The sequence below is a fragment of the Dipodomys merriami genome, unplaced genomic scaffold (assembly GCF_024711535.1).
Source record: "Dipodomys merriami isolate MVZ:Mamm:240054 unplaced genomic scaffold, mDipMer1.0.p SCAF_45, whole genome shotgun sequence".
Taxonomy (NCBI): domain Eukaryota; kingdom Metazoa; phylum Chordata; class Mammalia; order Rodentia; family Heteromyidae; genus Dipodomys; species Dipodomys merriami.
The window spans coordinates 9,537,512-9,556,895 of NW_027206013.1; the positions used below are offsets into that span (position 1 = coordinate 9,537,512).

At 53.3% G+C, this 19,384-nt stretch overlaps 1 protein-coding gene across 1 annotated transcript in view; it reads right to left on the minus strand.

The window, feature by feature from the left end:
* Positions 1 to 412: 412 nt before the first annotated feature.
* The window catches only part of Myo18b (myosin XVIIIB), a 130,316-nt gene continuing 111,344 nt past the window's right edge, over positions 413 to 19,384 (minus strand). The window contains exons 41-44 of the mRNA XM_069994232.1: positions 16,689 to 16,733; positions 15,702 to 15,833; positions 3,607 to 4,810; positions 413 to 623 (exon numbers count right to left, since the gene is read on the minus strand). Coding sequence (XP_069850333.1) covers positions 3,619 to 4,810; positions 15,702 to 15,833; positions 16,689 to 16,733 — 1,369 coding nt within the window. The 3' untranslated portion in view covers positions 413 to 623; positions 3,607 to 3,618. The remainder of the gene's footprint in view (positions 624 to 3,606; positions 4,811 to 15,701; positions 15,834 to 16,688; positions 16,734 to 19,384) is intronic.

The following is a 19,384-nucleotide window of genomic DNA, read 5'->3' on the forward strand; positions in this document are numbered from 1 at the left end:
CGCGGCCAACACATGATGCTGTCTCCCCTCTGCGTTATTACATCCTAACAACTATCACTGCTGGAAAGGGGAAACTGAGGCCCAGCCAGGGAAGTGACTTGTCCCCAGGCACCAAGAGGTGGGAGACACTGGGAGGGCCCTGCTGGTCCCCAAGCCGTGTCTTCTCCCACGCTGACCTCACAGCCACGTATCTGTGGGTTTGTGGGTGCCCTCCCCCCACCATGTGTCCCAGCTTCAGCTAGTGAGTGTGGGTGACCTCGGGGAGGGGCAGAGAGCCGGTAGAGTGGGGCAAGGACTCTTGCTTGCCCATGGTCTGGCCCTGTCCCTCCCTTTGGACCCCATGCCCCACCCCAGCAGTCCACTGGAGAGTGCAGGCAGCGGGTCACAGACAGACGCGGCGCAGGTGCACAGAAGCCAACTTTATTTTGGACGGACAGACCATGCACACGGGGAGCCGCCCGCCACGGCAGGGCAGGCCTCCTCCAGGCCCCGTCTCGCCTCTTGAGGGTGGCTGGGGCGCCTGGCTCCAGACGGAGGATGCCAGGGAGCCTGGCTGGTCTCGATCTTCTCTCCAAGGCTTGTGGAGTCCGGCCATCGTCCATGGCGGCCACGGTCCCAGGAGGCTGGAAGGAAATGCAGGGTGGAGCTGGAGAAGGATGATGCCATGGGCTGGGTCTCACTGTGCAGCCCATAATGGGCTGGTAGTAGCCCATGTGGGAGTGCGCATGCGCGTGCTTCTACACTCACTCAGCTTCAGCATGGTGAGCTGGAGAAGGGCGGGACGGGAGGGCCCGGGGCAGGTGGCTGCACGTCAGTGAGCTGCCCATGTGTTTTAGAAGCCTGGTTGCGGGTTTGGTGGCACACTATTAGAAACCAGAGGAGATGGGACAGAGTGGGGGGGTGGGTCTTCTCGTCCTTGGGGTCATATCTGCCTTGGAAAGCACTGAGTGTTTCCTCTTTCCCTCTTTTCTGCTGGGTAGCCCAGAGGTAAATAGATTTGTAATGCAGTGATGCTGAGATCGACGCTCCCTCTCTCCTCTCTGTCTCTGTCTCTCTCTCCCCTCCCTCCCTCTCATTGGTTGTGGGGCTTGAACTCAGGGTCTAGGCTCTCTCTGTCCCTGAGCTCTTTTGCTCAAGGCTAGCGCTCTACCACTTGAGCCACAGCTCCACTTCTGCTTTTTGGTGGTTCACTGGAGATGAGTCGCATGGACTTGGCTGCTCTGGCTGGCGATCCTGAGATCTCAGCCTCCTGAGTAGCTAGGATGGCAGGTGAGAGTCAGTGCTGCGGGCAAGCCTTTTCTTTTTTGAAATGTGACTGCCTCGGGTGTTTGCGACAGGAGCAGCAAACTGACTGAGACAGGACCCAAGTTTCCAAGGGTGAAGTAGCCCCGGGGGTAGATGGGTTTCCACTGCTTGCTAGGCCCCAAGTGACACGGGTCGGGCATTTTTATTAAACCCACGATGGTGCTTGTCCAGCTGGGGGGCTGCAGGCCTGCTGGCCCAGGCCTCATAGCTGCTTACAGTTTGGGACGGGACCCACAGCGTCGGGGTGGGGGGTGGGGAGGGACAGGTGTTGTGACTCATGCCTATAATCCCAGCTACTGGGGAAGGTGCGAGTGGGCAGCTCACAGTCCCCAGGCTAGGCAAACATATGTGCGGCTCGAGCTGAAAAATCCGTAAAGTAGCAGGGACACAGTAGGCGGGTGTTCTGTGATTGCTGAGAGCCTCGCTCAGGGGCGGGCAGAGGACCAGAGCTTTACAGAAAACCAGAGGCAGAGACAAGATGTTCCCTGGGGCCACGCGCTAAGCACCGTTCCCCTCCCGGGCACCGTGGCCTTTACTTGGCCTTTGAAATGGCTTCTCTGCGTCCCAGAGAGCGTAATAATGCAAATGAGTATCAGAGCTCTACTCTGTAATTGAGAGCAGAGAGAAGGCCGTGTTAAGCCAAATTAATTTGGTCTGATACACTCCGAACTTGTCCCCGTGGAAGGGCTAGGACTTCGTTGGGCTGAAGGTGCAGGTGTGTGCCGTGGGGGCGGTGGGGCTTGTGGGGTCGAGGCTGAGCCACAGGGCCACCTGAGCCTGGAGTGCAGAGGTTCAGGGGCAGAAGCTGGCGGCCTTCATGGTCCATTCTCACTGCCGGTCAAGGTGAAGATGGTTGTTACCGATTGTGTGTCAGTATTGGGGTTTGACCTCAGCGCATCCCAATCATACTCTATCATTTGAGCTACACCTCCAGCTTAGTTTTTTTTTTTTTTCAAACTGGCTAATTGGAGATAATAGTCTCATAAGTGTTTTTTTGTTTTTTGTTTTTTGTTTTTTTTTTGGGTCTGGTCTGGGGCCTGAACTCTGGGCCTGGGCACTGTCCCTCAGCTCTTCAGCTCAAGGCTAGTGCTCTACCACTGGAGCCACAGTGCCACTTCCAGCTTTTTTCTTTTTGCTTATGTGGTGCTGAGGAATTGAACCCAGGGCCTCAGGCATGCAAGACAAGCACTCGACCACTGAGCCAACTTCCCAGCCCCACCAGCCCTATTTTTTTTTTAATAGAGTATATATGACAAAGAGTCTCATGGACATTCTTGCTCTGGCTGGCTTAGATCCTTACCGGGCAGCCTCCTAAGTAGCTAGGATTACCATTATGAGCTACTGGTGCCCTGTCCTACTTGTATTTTTAGTAATAGCCTCTATGTATTAATATATAGTTACATAATCCATAGAGTCCTTTTTGATTTGTTTTTGTTTTTTGGATCTGGTCATGAGGCCTGAACTCTGGGCCTGGACGCTGTCCCTCAGCTCTTCAGCTCAAGGCTAGCGCTCTACCACTTGAGCCATAGAACCACTTCCGGCTTTTTTCTTTTTGCTTATGTGGTGCTGAGGAATCGAACCCAGGGCCTCATGCATGCAAGGCAGGCGCTCTACCACTGAGCCACCTTCCCAGACCCTCTCATCAGTGTTTCTAACAAGGCTGGCCCTGAACCACAGTCCTCAGGATCACAGCCTTCCTGAGTGGCTGGAATTACAGACACGAGCCATGGCCCCCGGCTTGGGTTCTACTGGGTCACACTGACGGCCCGACGCAGCCCTCTGAGGGGCCGCCACGCTATCCTGGCTCTCTCATCATGCACGTGGTAGAATATCACACAGCCCCTGGGACCCCAGCCGGGAAGGGGTTAAAAAAGTGAGACTCCAGCCCGGGCACCGGAGGCTCAGGCCTGTCATCCTAGCTACTCAAGAGGCTGAGATCTGAGGATCCTGGTTCGAAGCCAGCCCGGGCAGGAATGTCCCTGAGACATTCGTCTCCAATGAACCACCAGAAAACTGGTCGTGTGCTAGCCTTGAGCACAAAGAGGCTCAGGGACAGTGCCCAGGTCCTGAGTTCAAGCCCCAGGACAGGAGAAAAAAAACAAGTGAGACTCAGCTGGGGAAAGCCATGCTCTGTAGCCACCTCCTGGGAGCCCCTCTTGCTTTATGATGCTTCTTTCTGCACTGCAAAACACAACCTATCCTTTCAACCCAAACCTCTCAAAGACCAGAGGAAAGGCATCTGCCTGATGGGGATGGTGAGCTGGGGCGGGGGGAAGCACTTTTGGATCTTGGGGCTGTTACCTGCTCCAAAGCCTACTTCTGGAGGTATTTCTTCATGATGCTCTCTACATCCTCGTCTCTCCCCGTGGCGCCCGGCTCTGGGCGATACGGTGATGCGCGTTCCCCTCCGTCGCCCTCAGGCCGCGGGAGGGACAGCCGACTCTTGGCACTGGGGTTACTTTTGAGGGACACGATGGAACTGGAGGAGTCGGAGGAGTCGGAGAGGTGCGCGGGGTCCCCCTGGGACCCGGGGCTCTTTTGCACGATGGTTTTGATCCCAGAGACAAAGGAGGGGTCGGCCTCTTCCGTCTCAAAGGGGACACCGGGGTGCTGCTTGTCTTTGGCTGCTCCGGCCGAGGACGGAGGGGTGGCGGGCTTCCGGATGGCCGGCAGGAAGTCATCGAAGCCCCCCGGGGCCTGGTGTCCATAAGGGAGGCCCGGAAGCTTCCAGCTGAAGGGGTCGCCGCCGCTGAGAGGTTCCTCCATCAGGTGGGCGAACTGGCGGTTCTGGAAGACCAGGGGTTCGGTCCCCAGTTCCAAGCTGCCCGCGTCGTCCACCGAGGCCTCCAGACACCGCCTCCGTGGACGCAGGGAGGGCGACCGCAGCGGGTCCCGGGGTGCGCCGGCGGGGCTCAGCTTTCTCCCCAAGCTCGTCCCGGACTCCAACAGGGACTCGCAGGAGCTGAACCGGGTCTTCGTCCTCTCCGGCAGCAGCTCGGTGCCCGCCGTGCCCCCGGAAGGGATGCACTTGAGACTGGCACATCGCAGCAGCCCGGAGGCCCCGGCGGCTTCCGGGGGAGACGGGGAGGCCCCCATCCCCAGGGAGAGGGCGCCCTCGTCGCTGCTGGCCCTGCCCCTCCGCAGCGTGGAGGCCCCGGTGGTCTGGTAAATGGGCAGCGCGGGCCAGTCCTCGAGGTGCAGCGGGGACCCCCGGCCCCCTCTCTGGACCCTTTTCCTGCGGAGGCCTTCCACGAACTCCGAGAGAGCCGCCGAGGGGCTGGGCAGCTTGTCCCTGGGCAGCGGGGACCGAGGCGGGCTCGGGGAACCCAGCGAGGGGGACATGGATCCGGGTCTCTCCAAGGCCTTCCTCTGGTCCCCCAGATGGCAGGGGGAACGGGGAGACACACCGTCACCTCGCGAGGCCCGCGGTTCACTCTCCCAGGCTCTGCCCAGCGCCGCCGTGGCTGGGGTGGATCCCATGTCATCTCGGGTCTCCTCTTTCGTCCTGTGGCGGAAGAACAATGCAGCCTTTAGAAACGGGGGCAATCCACCCAGCCAGGAGCTGAGATTTGCGGCTCTGGGGATGCCCTACAATGCCCCAGGGAACCGGGTGTGATTTCACGAGCAAATAGGAGCTCGGTGAGCGTCTCCTTGTGGCTGTGCATATGCAATGCCTGTCTTAATTATGTCCTCCAGAGCTGGCCAGCAGCTGGGGGCTCCCGCCTGTCATCCTAGCTACTCAAGAGGTTGAGTTCTGAGGATCACAGTTCAAAGCCAGCCTGGGGGTGGGGCAGGAAAAGTCCATGAGACTCTTAGCTCCAATGAACCAGCAAAACAAAAAGCTGGAGCTGTGGCTCAAGTGGTAGAGTGCTAGCCTGGAGCAAAAAAAAAAAAAAAAAAAAGCAAAAACAAAACACCTAAAGGATGATGCCCAAGCCCCAAGTTCAAGCTCAAGGACCAGCACAACCTCCCTCCAGCCAACAAAAATACAAACAAACAACCCAAATCCATACATGAGAGCACAGAAGGTTTCTATTCTAGAACCCTGCAGCTCTATGTACTTCATGTAGAGAGTTTGGAGCAGCTAAAGCCAGAAGCACGTTGCCTGGGAAAAAGCAGGAGCCTCTCAGAGAGGTAAAATTAGACACTAAAATAAAGGACGTCATTTAAAGGAGACAGGACACCGTCCATCAGTCATTCCTTTAACAAACCAGAGCTCTGTGTGCTCCATCTAAGAGAACCAACCCTGCTCCGTCCGCCAGCAAAATCCCAATTTATATATTCAAACAAACGAATGAATGAACAAATGCAGGAATGCCAGATTTGGACAATGCAGATGGAGCTGTGGCCCAGGACTGCGGAGCGGAGGAGAGCCAGAGATCCAAATCTGCACACTCCTGTGGAAATACTGGAAGGTTATTAGGTAAAGCAGGATAGAAATAGTGATATTAGAATTTCCACTCCTTCTACCTTGCAAGGCTGGGAAGATGAGTTGGGAAACATAGAAAGGTAGGTGCAAATCTTGCCTCTGTCCCTTTTCAGCCTAAACTGGCTTGGCTGTCAAAGTGAGATGGCCAGTGTCCCAGGCCAGGGATTTACTAGGACCCGGAGGTAATGGTGTTCCTTTACAGTCAGTGAGGGAGTTGGCCCTTCTTGTCTCCCTCCTCCCCCCATCCCCCACCCGCCAGGACTTCAAGCAAGGGAAGCTATAGACTTGCATATACAAAGTTATTCTTGGGTGTACAAAGTTAGACTTTAGACTTATGTGCATCAAGTTTGATCTAGGCCTGCAAAGTTAGACTACACATACAGAGTTAGACTTGCACGAGCAAGGTTAGACTTGCAATACCTGCAGCTCTGCACTGCTTGGGTTCTGTATTCGAGTGCAACCCCGCCTCTACACTGAATGTGTGCAGATGTTTTTCTTGCTGTGGTTCACCATGCCCAGCAGAAGGGCCAGTGGCAGTGTAGACACATGTTGGGGGCTGTGGGTCATGCACAGAGCATGTACAGTATAGGAAAACGTGGCCTTTGCACAGATGCCATGCCATTTTATATCAGGGGTCTGTCAGTCTCCGATTTGGGGATTGGTGGACATCCTTGATCCCTATGGATACCGAATATTCATACCAGAGCAGTACTAATAATTAACCTAGTACATTCAAAAAATCTTACTGCTGTTTGATTACTGCTGGGTTTTTTTTTTCCCCTCTCCCAATACTGGGACTTGAACTCAGGACCTTGAGCTTGCAAGGTGAACACTCTACCAGTGAGACACACATGCTCCCATGTTCTCCTCTGGTTAACTTTGTTTTTTGTTTTTTGTTTTTTTGGGGGGGGGTCCGGTCATGGGGCCTGAACTCTGGGCCTGGGCGCTGTCCCTCAGCTCTTCAGCTCAAGGCTAGTGCTCTACCACTTGAGCCACAGCGCCACTTCCGGCTTTTTTCTTTTTGCTTATGTGGTGCTGAGGAATCGAACCCAGGGCCTCAGGCATGCAAGGCAAGCGCTCTACCACTGAGCTACCTTCCCAGCCCCTCCTCTGGTTAACTTTGGAGATAGGGTCTTGCACACATCCTGCCAGTCTCACATCTAAACTTCCAGCCTCTACAGGTGTTCCTCGTGGCTAGGATGATGGAGGCAAGCCGGTCTCCCCATCCAGATTACTCCACGAGTAGGTATCTGGTGCATTTTTCTCCCTGGGCCACCATCCTTCCCATTCTCGGCCTCCTGAGGGTACAGGCTTGATTGTGCATACCTAATGAGCCCAGACTGAGAACATACACCTGACAATAAGTGAGTCCACACCCCAGACCCCTCCCCTGCAAACCACCTCCATCGCTTCTGGTGCCCGCCCCAGCCCCGGCTTCTCCAGAGACACCGGGCAAACAACCGTGGGGACACTTCTGTGCACACCTCAGCTCTCCAAGATCCAAATCAACACACTATCTCACAGCTAAGGAAACAGGCTCTCTGGCCGGGGGCCACCAGTTCAGAGAGGCCACGAACATCCCTCCTGAAACCGAGGTCACTCCGGGGAGTGCCAAGCCCACCGCCGCCAGGCAGAGCGGGGCCCTCGGGCCGTGGGATTCTCAGGTACACGTATCCAGTCTTTTTTTCCTTCAAAATCCACTACGACATAAGGAACAAAGAGAAGGGTTGAGTCTGAGTGAAGGAGATGCTGGATTTGCTGGCATTGGACAAAATCAGGCAGAAGTAAGAAGTCCTACTTATCGGTTTAAGAATCAGGTGCGTCTGCAATTGGGTAGAGCCAGTGGTGGCTTCAGGAAACCGAATGAGGATTGGATGGCATCCTGAATCACCTCCCCCCAGGGCGCACTGTCAGCCGCATTCTTCATCCACAACCCCAATGAGAGAGAAAATTTTAAAAAATGTATTGATGGTCTGGAATGCGGGCAAGGCCCAGGTAGGGAGGGCAGATGGGTTTATGATGGCCCAGAGACACCGTAACCCAATGGAAGGGACCAACAGCAGTCTGTGATGGGAACTGGCCTGGTGCCCAGCATGCTGAGGTCATGGCGTTGGGAACCTTGCTCGGTCCCTGTGCTGAGATGGTGGCCACCAGCTGTGTGTGTTGTGCCTTTAGTCTCTGCCGTCCTCTGAGGCCAGCACTACTGTCACCGTGTCCCAGACGAGGCTCTGACGGGACAAGTCGTGGGTCAGGGGATTGGAGAGAGGCAAGGGGGCCCCCCAAATCCACTCTGCCACCCTGTCCCACGACCTTCCACCCTGTCACATTACAGACGAGGCCACCGGGGCTCAGAGAGGCAGTGGGCACGCTGAGACGCGACCCCGGTGCACCCATCTACGAGACACAGAAGATGAGTTAGGTCACACCTATAACCCTAGCTACTTAAGAAGCATGATCACAGTTCAAAGCCAGCCCAGGATGGAAAAAAAAATCAGTGAGACCAATATCTCCAATCAACCACCAAAAATGCCAGACGCGGAGCTGTGGCCCAAGTGTTAAAGCACGAGTGTTGTGCAGGAAAGCTGAAGGGACAGTGCCCAGGCCCTGAGTTCAAGCCCCAGGACTGGCATGGAAGGAGGAAGAGGAGGAGAAGAAGAGGAGGAGGAGGAGGAGGAAGGAACAGGAGGAGGAGGAGGAGGAGGAAGGAACAGGAGGAGGAGGAGGAGGAGGGGGAGGGGGAGGAGGAGGAGGAGGAGGAAGAGGAGGAGGAGGAGGAGGAGGGGGAAGAGGAGGAGGAGGGGGAGGAGGAGAAACAGGAGGAGGAGGAGGAACAGGAGGAGGAGAGGGAAGAGGAGGAAGAGGAGGAGGAGGAGAAGAAACAGGAGGAGGAGGAGGAGGAACAGGAGGAGAAAAAAGGAAGATGCGAAGATGGTAATTTTTGCTTATAGAGGGCATACGATAGCCATAACCTGGATACATCCCTGAAGAAGGGTCCATGGTACGAAAAACTCTAGATACACATGCGGCACGTGAAATGAGTGTATGAGAAGCTGGCTCAAGAGACAGCGGTGGACACCAGGGCCTGGAGTCCAGATTCTCTGGGGGAGGGGAGGGGATGGATCAGGCTTTGCAAGGGGCTGTTAGCTCAGTTAGTCAAAGATCGGGAAGTCCATCTCAGCTTCACCTTAACCCCTACTCACACCTTAAATAAAGACTGTTTTCAAATACCCTGCATCCCTTGATGTAAAAGGGAAACCAATAGTGCCTACCAAAAAAACCCAGAAATCCTAAAGGAATAGACAGACCTGTCCAGCCTAAGGGGTCAGAGGTCAGGCGCACTGGCACTGCCCCGCCTTTGATTTTGGTGACAATGCACTACATCACTAAGCTCACTTTGGTCTGTTTCCATCATCAGCTCATCTGGACCAAACTTCAGGTCCATCTGAGATCCACAGATTGGAATGGAAAAATCCCAAACCATCGACTCCATCGGCTTTCTACCACCTCCAATTCCTAGAAAGCTTTCCAGCCCTGCCCTCCGGGTCCTGGGGTTCTAGGCTCAGCCCCTTTCCACAGGAGCCTGGTTCCTTGGCCAGGCTCTGCAGGCTCAGGCTTTGGCGGTGTGTGTGTGTGTGTGTGTGTGTGTGTGTGTGTGTGTGTGTGTGTGTGGTGTCCATCAATAGTGTGTTAGCTATCTCCTCCATGAATCTTCCTACCTGCGATGGTCTGGCAGGAAGCATTCTGTCCCAACAAGTCACACAGCCATCACCACTGTCTGCCCGAGGGACCCCGATGAGGGATGAAAATGGCTGGGAGCTACAAACCCAGAGAACAGTAAATAAATGCACCACTGAACCCCTACACCTACTAGGAGACATGGCACCATCCGTTCACACATCCATAATTAATGAGCTAATTACCAGCGGAGTCTTATCTAATCGTGGAAGCCGCCCTCATACCACCCCAGTCTTGGCGTCCTGTCTCTAGTGAAATAATGGTGTTCCCTTGAAAGCGATACAACTTCATTAAAAAAAATAATACCCTGTAATTTTTAGATTGCTTTACTAATTCAAGTCAACCTTGTATCAAATAAAAACAAATGGGAGATGGCGAGGAGGGGGAAAGGGGGAGAAATCGAATGATAGCTTTTTTTTTTCTTCTTTTCTTTTAAACTAACAAACCTCAAGCCAAGAGCATGGGCTGGTGGCAATGTTTATGGAAAGCAATTTCCCCCAGAAAAAGGAAACAGAAAAAATCATAATGCTATCTCGTAGCCAAACGCAAAAACAGTTGTGTTAAATCGGCACCAAAGCAAATGAAACATACAACAGTAATTAGCCAAGATTACACAGTAATTAAAATCACCGTGATTATGTGAGTGAGAATAATTTATACAATAATCGCTTTACACACACTGCCGTGTAGAACAAGGCCGACAGAACAGGCAGGAGCCGGCTGGGTAACAAGTTCAATCTCTCTCTCCCTCCCCTCCTTCCTCCCTCCCTCCCCCTGCCTCTCTCCTCACTTCCACAATTCACTTTTCCCCTCGGCAGTAAACATTTGCTATGCTTATTATTTTCTTCTACCCCATCTCATGCTCCCATTTCTTTTGGGGGCCCCTTGCTCCCCTACTATGGTCCATCAAGACCTACAGCATCTCCTGAGCTAGGTGAGAACCCCACCTTAGGCCCAAGGTGCTCAAAGTCTTCCCTCTCTTTGTCTGTTCGGACTGGTTTGGTAGTGGCCGTGCGACTCGCTCAGTCTGGAGCCCTTTACAGTCAGCCTGAGCATGAGTCTGGGGTCATTGGCTGCCAGGTTGCTGCCTCAGAATGGAACCAGCACAGAAGAGGGCAGCGTGGAGAGGTTGGTGAGAGACCAGGTGTCTGCGCTGACGGCTCAGCTCCTGGATCCAACAGTATCTGAAGCCCTAGCTCTCCCCTAGCATTTCCCGGCTGTAGGAGATGGTTAGTTTCCTTCCTGTTCCAGCCAGGTTGAGCTGGATGTTGTCACCCACGCCCACAAGAGATTTCACCACTTGCCAGAGAAGTCCTGGCATCCATCGGGGGCTCCAAGACGGAGTTCAACACTTTCCTGAGTTCCCTGCGAATGTCCTCAAACGCACCAAGTCCGACATAGTCAAAATGAGCTCCACAGCAATCCACTTGGAGTGCCAAGAGATTTCCTCTGGAGCTCCTGGCTTTCTGTTGGAAGGCCTACTTCCTTCTCAGTCCCTGGGGTGTGGAGAGCCAGAGGCTGCTTCCCCTGCCCTCTCCTGCCATCCATCCCTCCTAGCCTGGCCTGCAATGAGCAAAGGCTGATACAGGCAGCGCTGGCCTGGCTTGCTTAGGCTAGCATGGCGCCTGGCCTTTCAATGTGCAGTCCACAGCTGTCCGCTGCCCACCCTGGCCAAGTAAGCATCCCTATACCCATTTCATGGTGAAGGAACAGAGACTCAGACACCAGCTTGCCCACGAAGCAGTAGTGAGGTCACAGACTCTGTCTTAGAGAGCAAAGTTTCTTGTCTTCCTTTTACCTCCTTTGAAGTGTATCTTCAAGAAGTGGTTTGAAGCCAGCCCCAGCAGGAAAGTCTGTGAGGCTCTTGTCTCCAATTAACTACCAAAAAAGCCAAAAGTGGAGCTGTGGCTCAAGTGGTAGAACATTAGGCTTGAGCACACAAAAAAAGCTCAGGGATAGATAGCACCCAGGCCCTGAGTTCAAGCCCCAGGACTGGTCCAAAAATGGAACGGAGGGGGTATGCAGATGGCCAGAGTCTGAGCTCCGTGACCCCTCTGGTCGGTGACAATTCATCAGCTCTGTCCTTACAGCGCAGCATCAATGCTGGACAACAGGTGAGGGACAAGCGTGGGTGTGGCTGCGAGCTTATAAAACTTTATCTACAAAAACAAGCCGAGGGCCAGATGTGTGACAGTCACGTGCAGACCCAGGTTGCAGGTGACAAGAAGCCCTGGGAAACAGGTTTTCATTTCCAGGAGATGGTGCCACGCTCTGAGGCATCCCCAGTGGGGCAAGAGCACTCTGAAGGGGTGTTCAAAGGTCTTTGCCTTTGACAGCTTGGCTGACAGGCGTCTGCAGTGGGGACGGAGAAAAGAAGAAAAGCCCTCCGCTTTGTTTGGAGGGGAGAGGAGTTAGCAAGCGTGAGGGTGATGATGGAGATGGGAGCTTGGGTGGCTCAGGCTCTGGCTCCAGCGTCTTGATGAATGACAGAGCCCCAGTGACCCCAGTAAACGGGTGCATGCAGAGGGCTGAGCATCCTGAGTTTAATCTAAGGGGCCTTGAACCTCAGCGGGGCCGCCAGGGAGCCATCAGAAGACGCAGCGGAGGTAGAATGCTTCAGCTACTTGGCAGGCAGAGCTGGGGGGTGGGGGGGACGCCTGCAAGTTTGTTGCCAGCTTGGGTAAAGTCAGTGAAACTTTGTTTCAAAGAGAGAGCAATAGATAGACCGTATGAATTCCCATAGTGAAACCCATCTGTGTAATTAATACAAACTGGAGCGGGGTGGGGGGAATCTCGGGGAAGTAAGCCCAGGCTGTGCTGGGAGCGGGCGGGGCCCGGAGCGAGGGGCCGGCCGGGGAGAGGGGGGCGAACGGGAATGGACACCTTCCAAGCATTTTGGATGTGAAACAGCTTTAAGATGAGGAAAGGGAATGCGGGAGGGTGGCGGAGGGGGCCGAATTTGATGGGGATACGCTATATGTAAGCATGGAAATAAAACCGAAATTCTCTCATTGAACTAATATATGCTAATGAAAAGAATCTTTAAAAAGGGGGCGTGGCTCAAGTGGGAAGGGGCCTGTCTGTCAAATGTGAGGCCTTGGGTTCAATTCCTAACAACACACACACACACACACACACACACACACACACACACACTCACAAATCTTGGGAAACCTAAGAGTGATTGGTTTTGATTTGAGAGCCATCTGCTCCCAGCTGGGGACTCAAAATTATGAGAATTAATTAGCTGCCATTGGGTAGAGAGAAAACAAAGCAGGCAAGTGAGTGGGGGTGGCCTCAGAGCCCCCTAGCTTTGGGGGCTGGGGTGAGGAGGAAGAGACCTCTGGGAGAGAGGAAGCCGAGGAGAATGCAGGATCAAAAACGTCAGCCACCCATGCTGGCAGGACAACATGGCCCAGGGAAAGAAGTTTCAGTGGGGAGGGCTGGGTCTGGGCTGTGGTAAACTGAGGCACACAGGGGGGAAAGAGTAAGGCCCACCTGTAGGTGCAGAGTCCCCTGGGGCGGACACAGGTGGGAAGGGCAGGGTGAGGGGCGAAGGTGTGATCAGAGCGGAGGGGATCCCACTGAGGCCAGGGAGAGGGGGAGAGGACAAGAGGCTGAGCAGAGAAGGTGGGGGGAGAGGAGGGGGTCCCAGAGGGCAGGAAGGAACGGCCAGGCAAACCACACAGTCCAAGGAGACCCAGGTCTCTGAGGAGCCGCCCTGGGCAGCCTGGCCCCCCTGCCACGGCCAAGCCCATAAACCCCATCTCTAGGACCCACTGAGGTAACTTTGAGCCTTAATCTCTGGGAGACTTGTCTCTAACCAGCAGCACGGCATGAAACCCCAAGCTGCAAATCACAGAGCTTTAGACTTATTTCTCTCTAGCCGACATCCTCTTATGAATAATACAGAGAGGGTTTCCTGCTGCTGCTGGAGGGGGTGGGCTCTCTCTCCCTCTCTTCTGATTTTCCAGTCACCTTCTTTTCCACCCAAATCACAGATGTCTAAGAGGCTCAGCTGATGGAGCGCTCCCCCTGTGCTGGGAAAGAGGAGTGGGGGGGGCAAGGATTCAGGACTTGGGGGGAGTCTTTTTTTGGCCCACATCCATAGGGATGTGGGGTCTGGAAAGGTGACAGGTGAATGGCAAATAGCGTGGAAGCATCGAAAGAGATATCTGCCGATGACATGTGCAGGACACATGACACACATTTCCATCTTTACAGGGACATACAAGAAGGGGAGACAGAGGCAGCTCCGTGGGTCTCCAGTGGATTCTAGAAGTAAAGAATGCTACCAGCACACCTAATATGCCACTGGGCCATTGATGTTTTTTAAAAGCCACAAAGAGGTCATCTGCTACAAGTGAATATGTGTATATGTAACACACAGAGACAGAAACATGGTGGGGGGGGAGGGAGAGGGAGAAGGGTGTACCCCAAGCTGAAGAGAGGAAAGAGAATGAAGAATTGGGAGATGGAGACTGGGGCAGGGAGGTTATGTTCTGAAGTCTTTCGTTCCTATAACAATACTTGTGGGACAGCCGGATGCAGCGGCCCGTGCCTGTAACCCTCACGCCCAGCTTCTGCTCTGGCCGCCTCCAGTCTGGCTTCTTCTCCACCAGCCGGCAGGGGAAACAAAGGCAGAGAGGAGCCGGCCTCATTTCCCACAGAGAACACGACTCTTTCCGCCCATGGGCCTTGGGTCTTCCATTCAGAGCAGCCATCAGAACATCTTGCTCTCACGGACTCTGCAAATATCCGATCCCCAACCTGACACCCTCCTCGCACTGGTGTTTCCTCACCCCATCTTTCAGCCTAAGATTCTCTGCGGAGAATCTTGCTGAGCATGTCTGTGGGCGACCCAGATCCCCGCCCCCCCCCCACCGACACTTCCTTCTTTTGGTTGTAACGATCCCGGGTTTTTGAGTAAAGCAGTCAGGATGGGATAGCCCGGATTTGCTCCCTTAGACCGTGGTCTTTCCGTGTTATCACCAAAGCCCTTCCATTATCACAGAGGCAGACCGGATTTCATCATAATTACCCATCTGCTTAATCCATAATTTCTGATTTATGACCATTAAATCCTAATTACAAGAGGGTCGTCCTTGAAAGGGGAAACCAAGAGAACTCAGAGAAATGGAGCTAGCAATAAAGCAAGCAGGGGAGGAGGGATGTAAGTCATGGATTAAGGCCACCTCTGGCGGATGCTATTGCTGGAAGTTCTGTAGATTTGTGCAATCTCTGGCTATGACTGAATTAAGTTTTATCCATTGCAGGAAGGCGATAAACTCCTGACATTCACATAGAGCCGACACGTCTGCCTTCGCTTTGTTCTCCTTTCTGTCGTGAGAGGTTCTCACGAAGCTTGCCTGGACACTGTTGGGTGTAGGCAATCACCCTACTTCAGCCTCCTGACAAGCTGGAACCTCAGGTGTGAGCTACCAAGCCTGGCTTTACCGCAATGTAAGACAATGTCAGCAGGCTTCCTTGCTCTGTTTGCACACCTGTGAGTGAAGTACTTTGGACATACTCCCTCTTCCTCTTAAAATTAGTCTAGGTGCCCCTTAAATAAAGAAGATTTCTTTATAATGACTCCTCCATGGAAAGCAACAACAATCAAAACCCCAACAAAACCCTTTAAGACCACTTGCTCACCAATAACTCTGTATGTCCCTACGACTATTCCTAATGGAAGCAACGATAATAACGGTGACTATCTTTCTTGGATGTTTAAATGCTGTATTTTTTTTTTTGGTCAGATGTGGGGCTTGAACCCAGGGCTTGGGCACTGTCCCTGAACTCTTTTGCTCAAGGCTAGCACTCTGACACTTGAGCCACAGTGCCACTTCCAGTTTTTGCCTGGTTAATTGGAGATAGGAGTCTCACAGGGACTTTTCTGCTCAGGCTGGCTTAGAACCAAGATCCTCACATCTCAGCCTCCTGAGTAGCTTGGATTACAGGCGTGAGCCATGAGCGCCCGTTTTTTTCCTCTTTTTCTTTTTATTATCAGAACACATGTTTTAGATAAGGAGGTGGAGACTTAGAGAGAGCAAAGTGACCCTGCTTAAAATCACTCTGCTAGAAAGGGGCAGGGTCCTACTTCAATCTGTCAGGACCCTAACGCTTGCCATCTGGGGAGCAAAAGACTTGAACAACAGCCTACACCGTCTGAGATCCTCTGTGCTGTTGGCCACAGAGATGGAGTAGCATGGCAATGGACGACGATTCTTACCTTGGGACATGGCTGCTGTTGACTGACTGCCGGGAGGGCGTCCTCACGGTATCTGTGGCCAGGGACAGGGTACAGCTCAGCCAGGACTGCAGGCTGCCCTCCGGCTGGGAGCTGATGGTGGAGAGGTTGTCTCTGGAATTCCAACACAGAAACGATGGTCATGATGACAAGCACGCTGAGGGAAATACCCAGGCACGCCCTGGGCCTGCAGGCCAGGCGCCACGCCGCTGACCCGCGGGATCCAGAGCGGTCCCCCACCACACCTGGGGCATCACGGTGGGCACTGAGTTTTGGACCAGAGGACAGGGTCCATGGACCAAGGTCAAGTTCCTTCTTTTCCTTGGGGAAGTCTTTACTTGGATGCCCTGGGTTATAAAATGGCCGAGGGCTAAGTGGGAGAACTCCATAATTATTTCCTGCCTGAGATGTGTGTTTGTGTGCACATGGTATGTGTGGTGTGTGTGTGTGTGTGTGTGTGTGTGTGTGTGTGTGTGTGTGTGTGTGTGTGTGGCTTGCTTATTTGCATGCCAAGACATTGATCGATGGATCGACTGATCAGGACTGCTCCCTAGCAGAGCAGGTAAGTAGACACAAAATACAGAAGGCATGAGGGCAGGTTTTACAGGCGGTGGGCAGGGTGCCTCTATTTGCCTGGGGAAGCCATGGATCAAGGCAGGGAGCTAGAACTCTCCCTGGAAGGTGAAGCCTGGTCCGCACAGGGTCTGGAGGAGCTGCGTGCATGCAGGCGGTGGGCGGTCGATGCTGGAGAGCAGCAGTGAGGGTCAGGATGGGAATATCTCTCTATTTGTCTCTTCTGGGGCAGTGGGAAGCCACAGGAGGTATTTGGGGACCGCATTGTTAGGGCTCAGTGCGGGGAGGGGGGTCCCCTGTTTCTGAGTGGCGCAGGACATGGGTTACGCCTCCCCCGTGACATCATCTGATATCTACTGAGAGCTACAGGAGAGGGGCGGGGCCTGCGTCACTTACGTCTCCTTCCTGCCACGGCTGCCACAGTCCACTGCCGTCTGAACACTGGGAGGAAACAGAGGGGGGGGAGGGAAGGAGGGAGGGAGAGGGAGAGAGAAAGTCTGCTATACTTCTGCTGCCAGGGGTGGGGCGTGCGGTCTTTGGGGGATGGCTATCCTTGGCTTTGAATTCCATTTCCAACCTTGGCTGCTGGGTGATCTTTGGGCCTCCTGCAAATTGTGACTCACAGCAGGGCTCTGCCCCTGGAATTGTGGGAGCTGAGGACAACCCCAACAAAGTGCTCAGCGTGGTCCTGGTAAGAAGACTAGCTAACTAAAAGAGAACCACCATCCTGCTACTTCTTTTCTTCCCTCCCCTTCTTCCCTCTCCTCCCCTCTCTTCCCTTCCCCTCCCTCCCTTTCCTTTTCTCTCCTCCCCCCCCCACCCCGTTTCTTTATTCTGTACAACCAGAGCTGCTGGTTTTATTTTACTTTTTTACTAGCATTGTTACTCTGACAAGCAAGGCTCTTATTTATATTCTTCATGAAGTCTGCAAATCAGACCCGGGGCAGGGAATTATGGGAAACTCCATACTGATGCACTATGCACACACTCTGCATCAGCTCTGCCCATGCTTGAGCTCAGGGCCACGCTGGGCATCTCCTTAGCCTCTCACACTCACTGCCCACTGCTCTATCCCCTGCATGGATGGCACCATCTGTGTGTACACCCCCTCCCTGCGCTGCCCTGCAGCCTCAGCCAAAGGAGACCTCCAAGTCCACAGAGGGGAGAAAGGAAGGAAGAGCATTGCTTCTTCTGGAATTTATTCCTCTCCTTTGTCTCCCAGGGCTGGCTCTGACCCTTCACCAAAGGCCAAAGCCCTTCTTGCTAGGAATTCCTCTCCTTGTGCAGTCTCTGCCCGCTCCCTCCCATCAATTGCCTCCCCCCCCACTCCCTTCTCCTCCTCCCCTGCCTGGACTCCGCATCTTCTCTCTGGACTCCAGTGGTCCCCCCTTCTGATTCCCGCCTCCCACCCTGCACCGTGGACCATCTATAAAGAATTGCCCTGTGGGATTTCCCTGCACAACCCACGCCACGCTGCCAATCGCCCCCCTGCATTTGGGATCTGCCTTCGGGCTCCTGTCAGATTCGATTCCAATAGCTCATCTCAGTCCAGGAGGATCTGAGTTTTCCAGGCCAACATTTCACTTAAAGAACAAGCAGATACAGTGAAAACAGGGGTTATACCATGGGGGAGGGACATACAAAGCAACAAAAAAAAATCACGTGATACCTTAAAAGTACATTAGAAACAATAGCAAGAAAGAAAAGAACCACTTGTGTCCCTTTCTTGGGGTTCATTTCCCTAACATCAACTTATCTGACCTTTTCTGCTTGTCTCAGACATATTCTAGTTATTGCAAATAAAGGAAACCATGGGACCTATGTTTCTTTGGGCTTACTTCACTTAATATAATTTTCCCCAAGTCTTTCCATTTCCTAACAAATGGGGCAATGTCATTCTTTCTGATGGAGGCATAGAATTCCATTGTATAATACACACACACACACACACACACACACACACACACACACACACACATATTTTATTTTCACTGTATTTGATGTTGGTATAATTTGGGGAGGGGAAGGGAAAAAACAAATCATTTAAATAGGGATACAGGTGGACCCATTGCAACAATGAGATGCACAAGATGCTATGTTGAAAAACAACCTTTACAATTTAGGCAGGGGGAGGGGGAAGGGGGAGTGTAGTTGAGGTGGTAGGACAGGGATGGTAGGGGAAAAACAAAGGAGACGGCAACAATGCTTGATAAGAAATGCACTCATTGCCTTGCTCATGTAACTGTAACCCCTCTGTACAGCAATTTCACAATAAAAAAACTTATTAAAAAAAAGAACAAGCAGATATCTAGGCACTGGTAGCTCACACCTGTAATCCTAGCTACTCAGGAGGCTGAGAAAAAGGATCATGGTTCAAAGCCAGCCCAGGCAGGAAAGTTCTTAAGACTCCTATCTTCACTTAACCTCCAGAAAACCAGAAGTGGTGCTGTGGCTCAGAGTGGTAGAGCACTAGCCTGGAGCACGAAGAGCTCAGGGACAGCACCCAGGGTCTGAGTTTAAGCCCCACCACAGACAAAACAAAGCAAAAACAAAAAACAAGCAGATAGCAAGCCCCACCCAAGACCTGCACTATCCAATTCACACGTGGAAAAAGGCAAGACAGGAAGCAGTCACCACTAGCAACCCTCTCCACAGATGTGACCTGGGAGAGGAGGTAGCCAGGAGGACAAAAATGACTGGTGAAGCCCCCTAGAGCCATGAGACCTGGATCCCGCCTCCACCTGCCTTGGGGACGTGTACCACTGATGTGGCTCCAACCCTGGAGACAGAGCTCAGGCCTGCCCCGTAGGTCTACCTGAAGACCCGCTCCGGGGTTAACAGAGAGGTGCTGGCTCCTGGGAACTAGCATTGTTAGAGGATGGACGGAGACAGAGACTCTGGGGCGAGGGGGGAAGTGCGGAGGGGCTCCCGTGCCTGATCCTTGCATTTGGGGAGGGGTGGGGGATTAAGCACATGGGGTAGAATGGATGACTGGTCCTAGCCCTTGGGTTCTGGAACATTCTACACACAGAGGCTACCAGGAATCAAGAAGGACTGAGGGGATGGCTCACCCAATTCCTCCCCTCTCCACG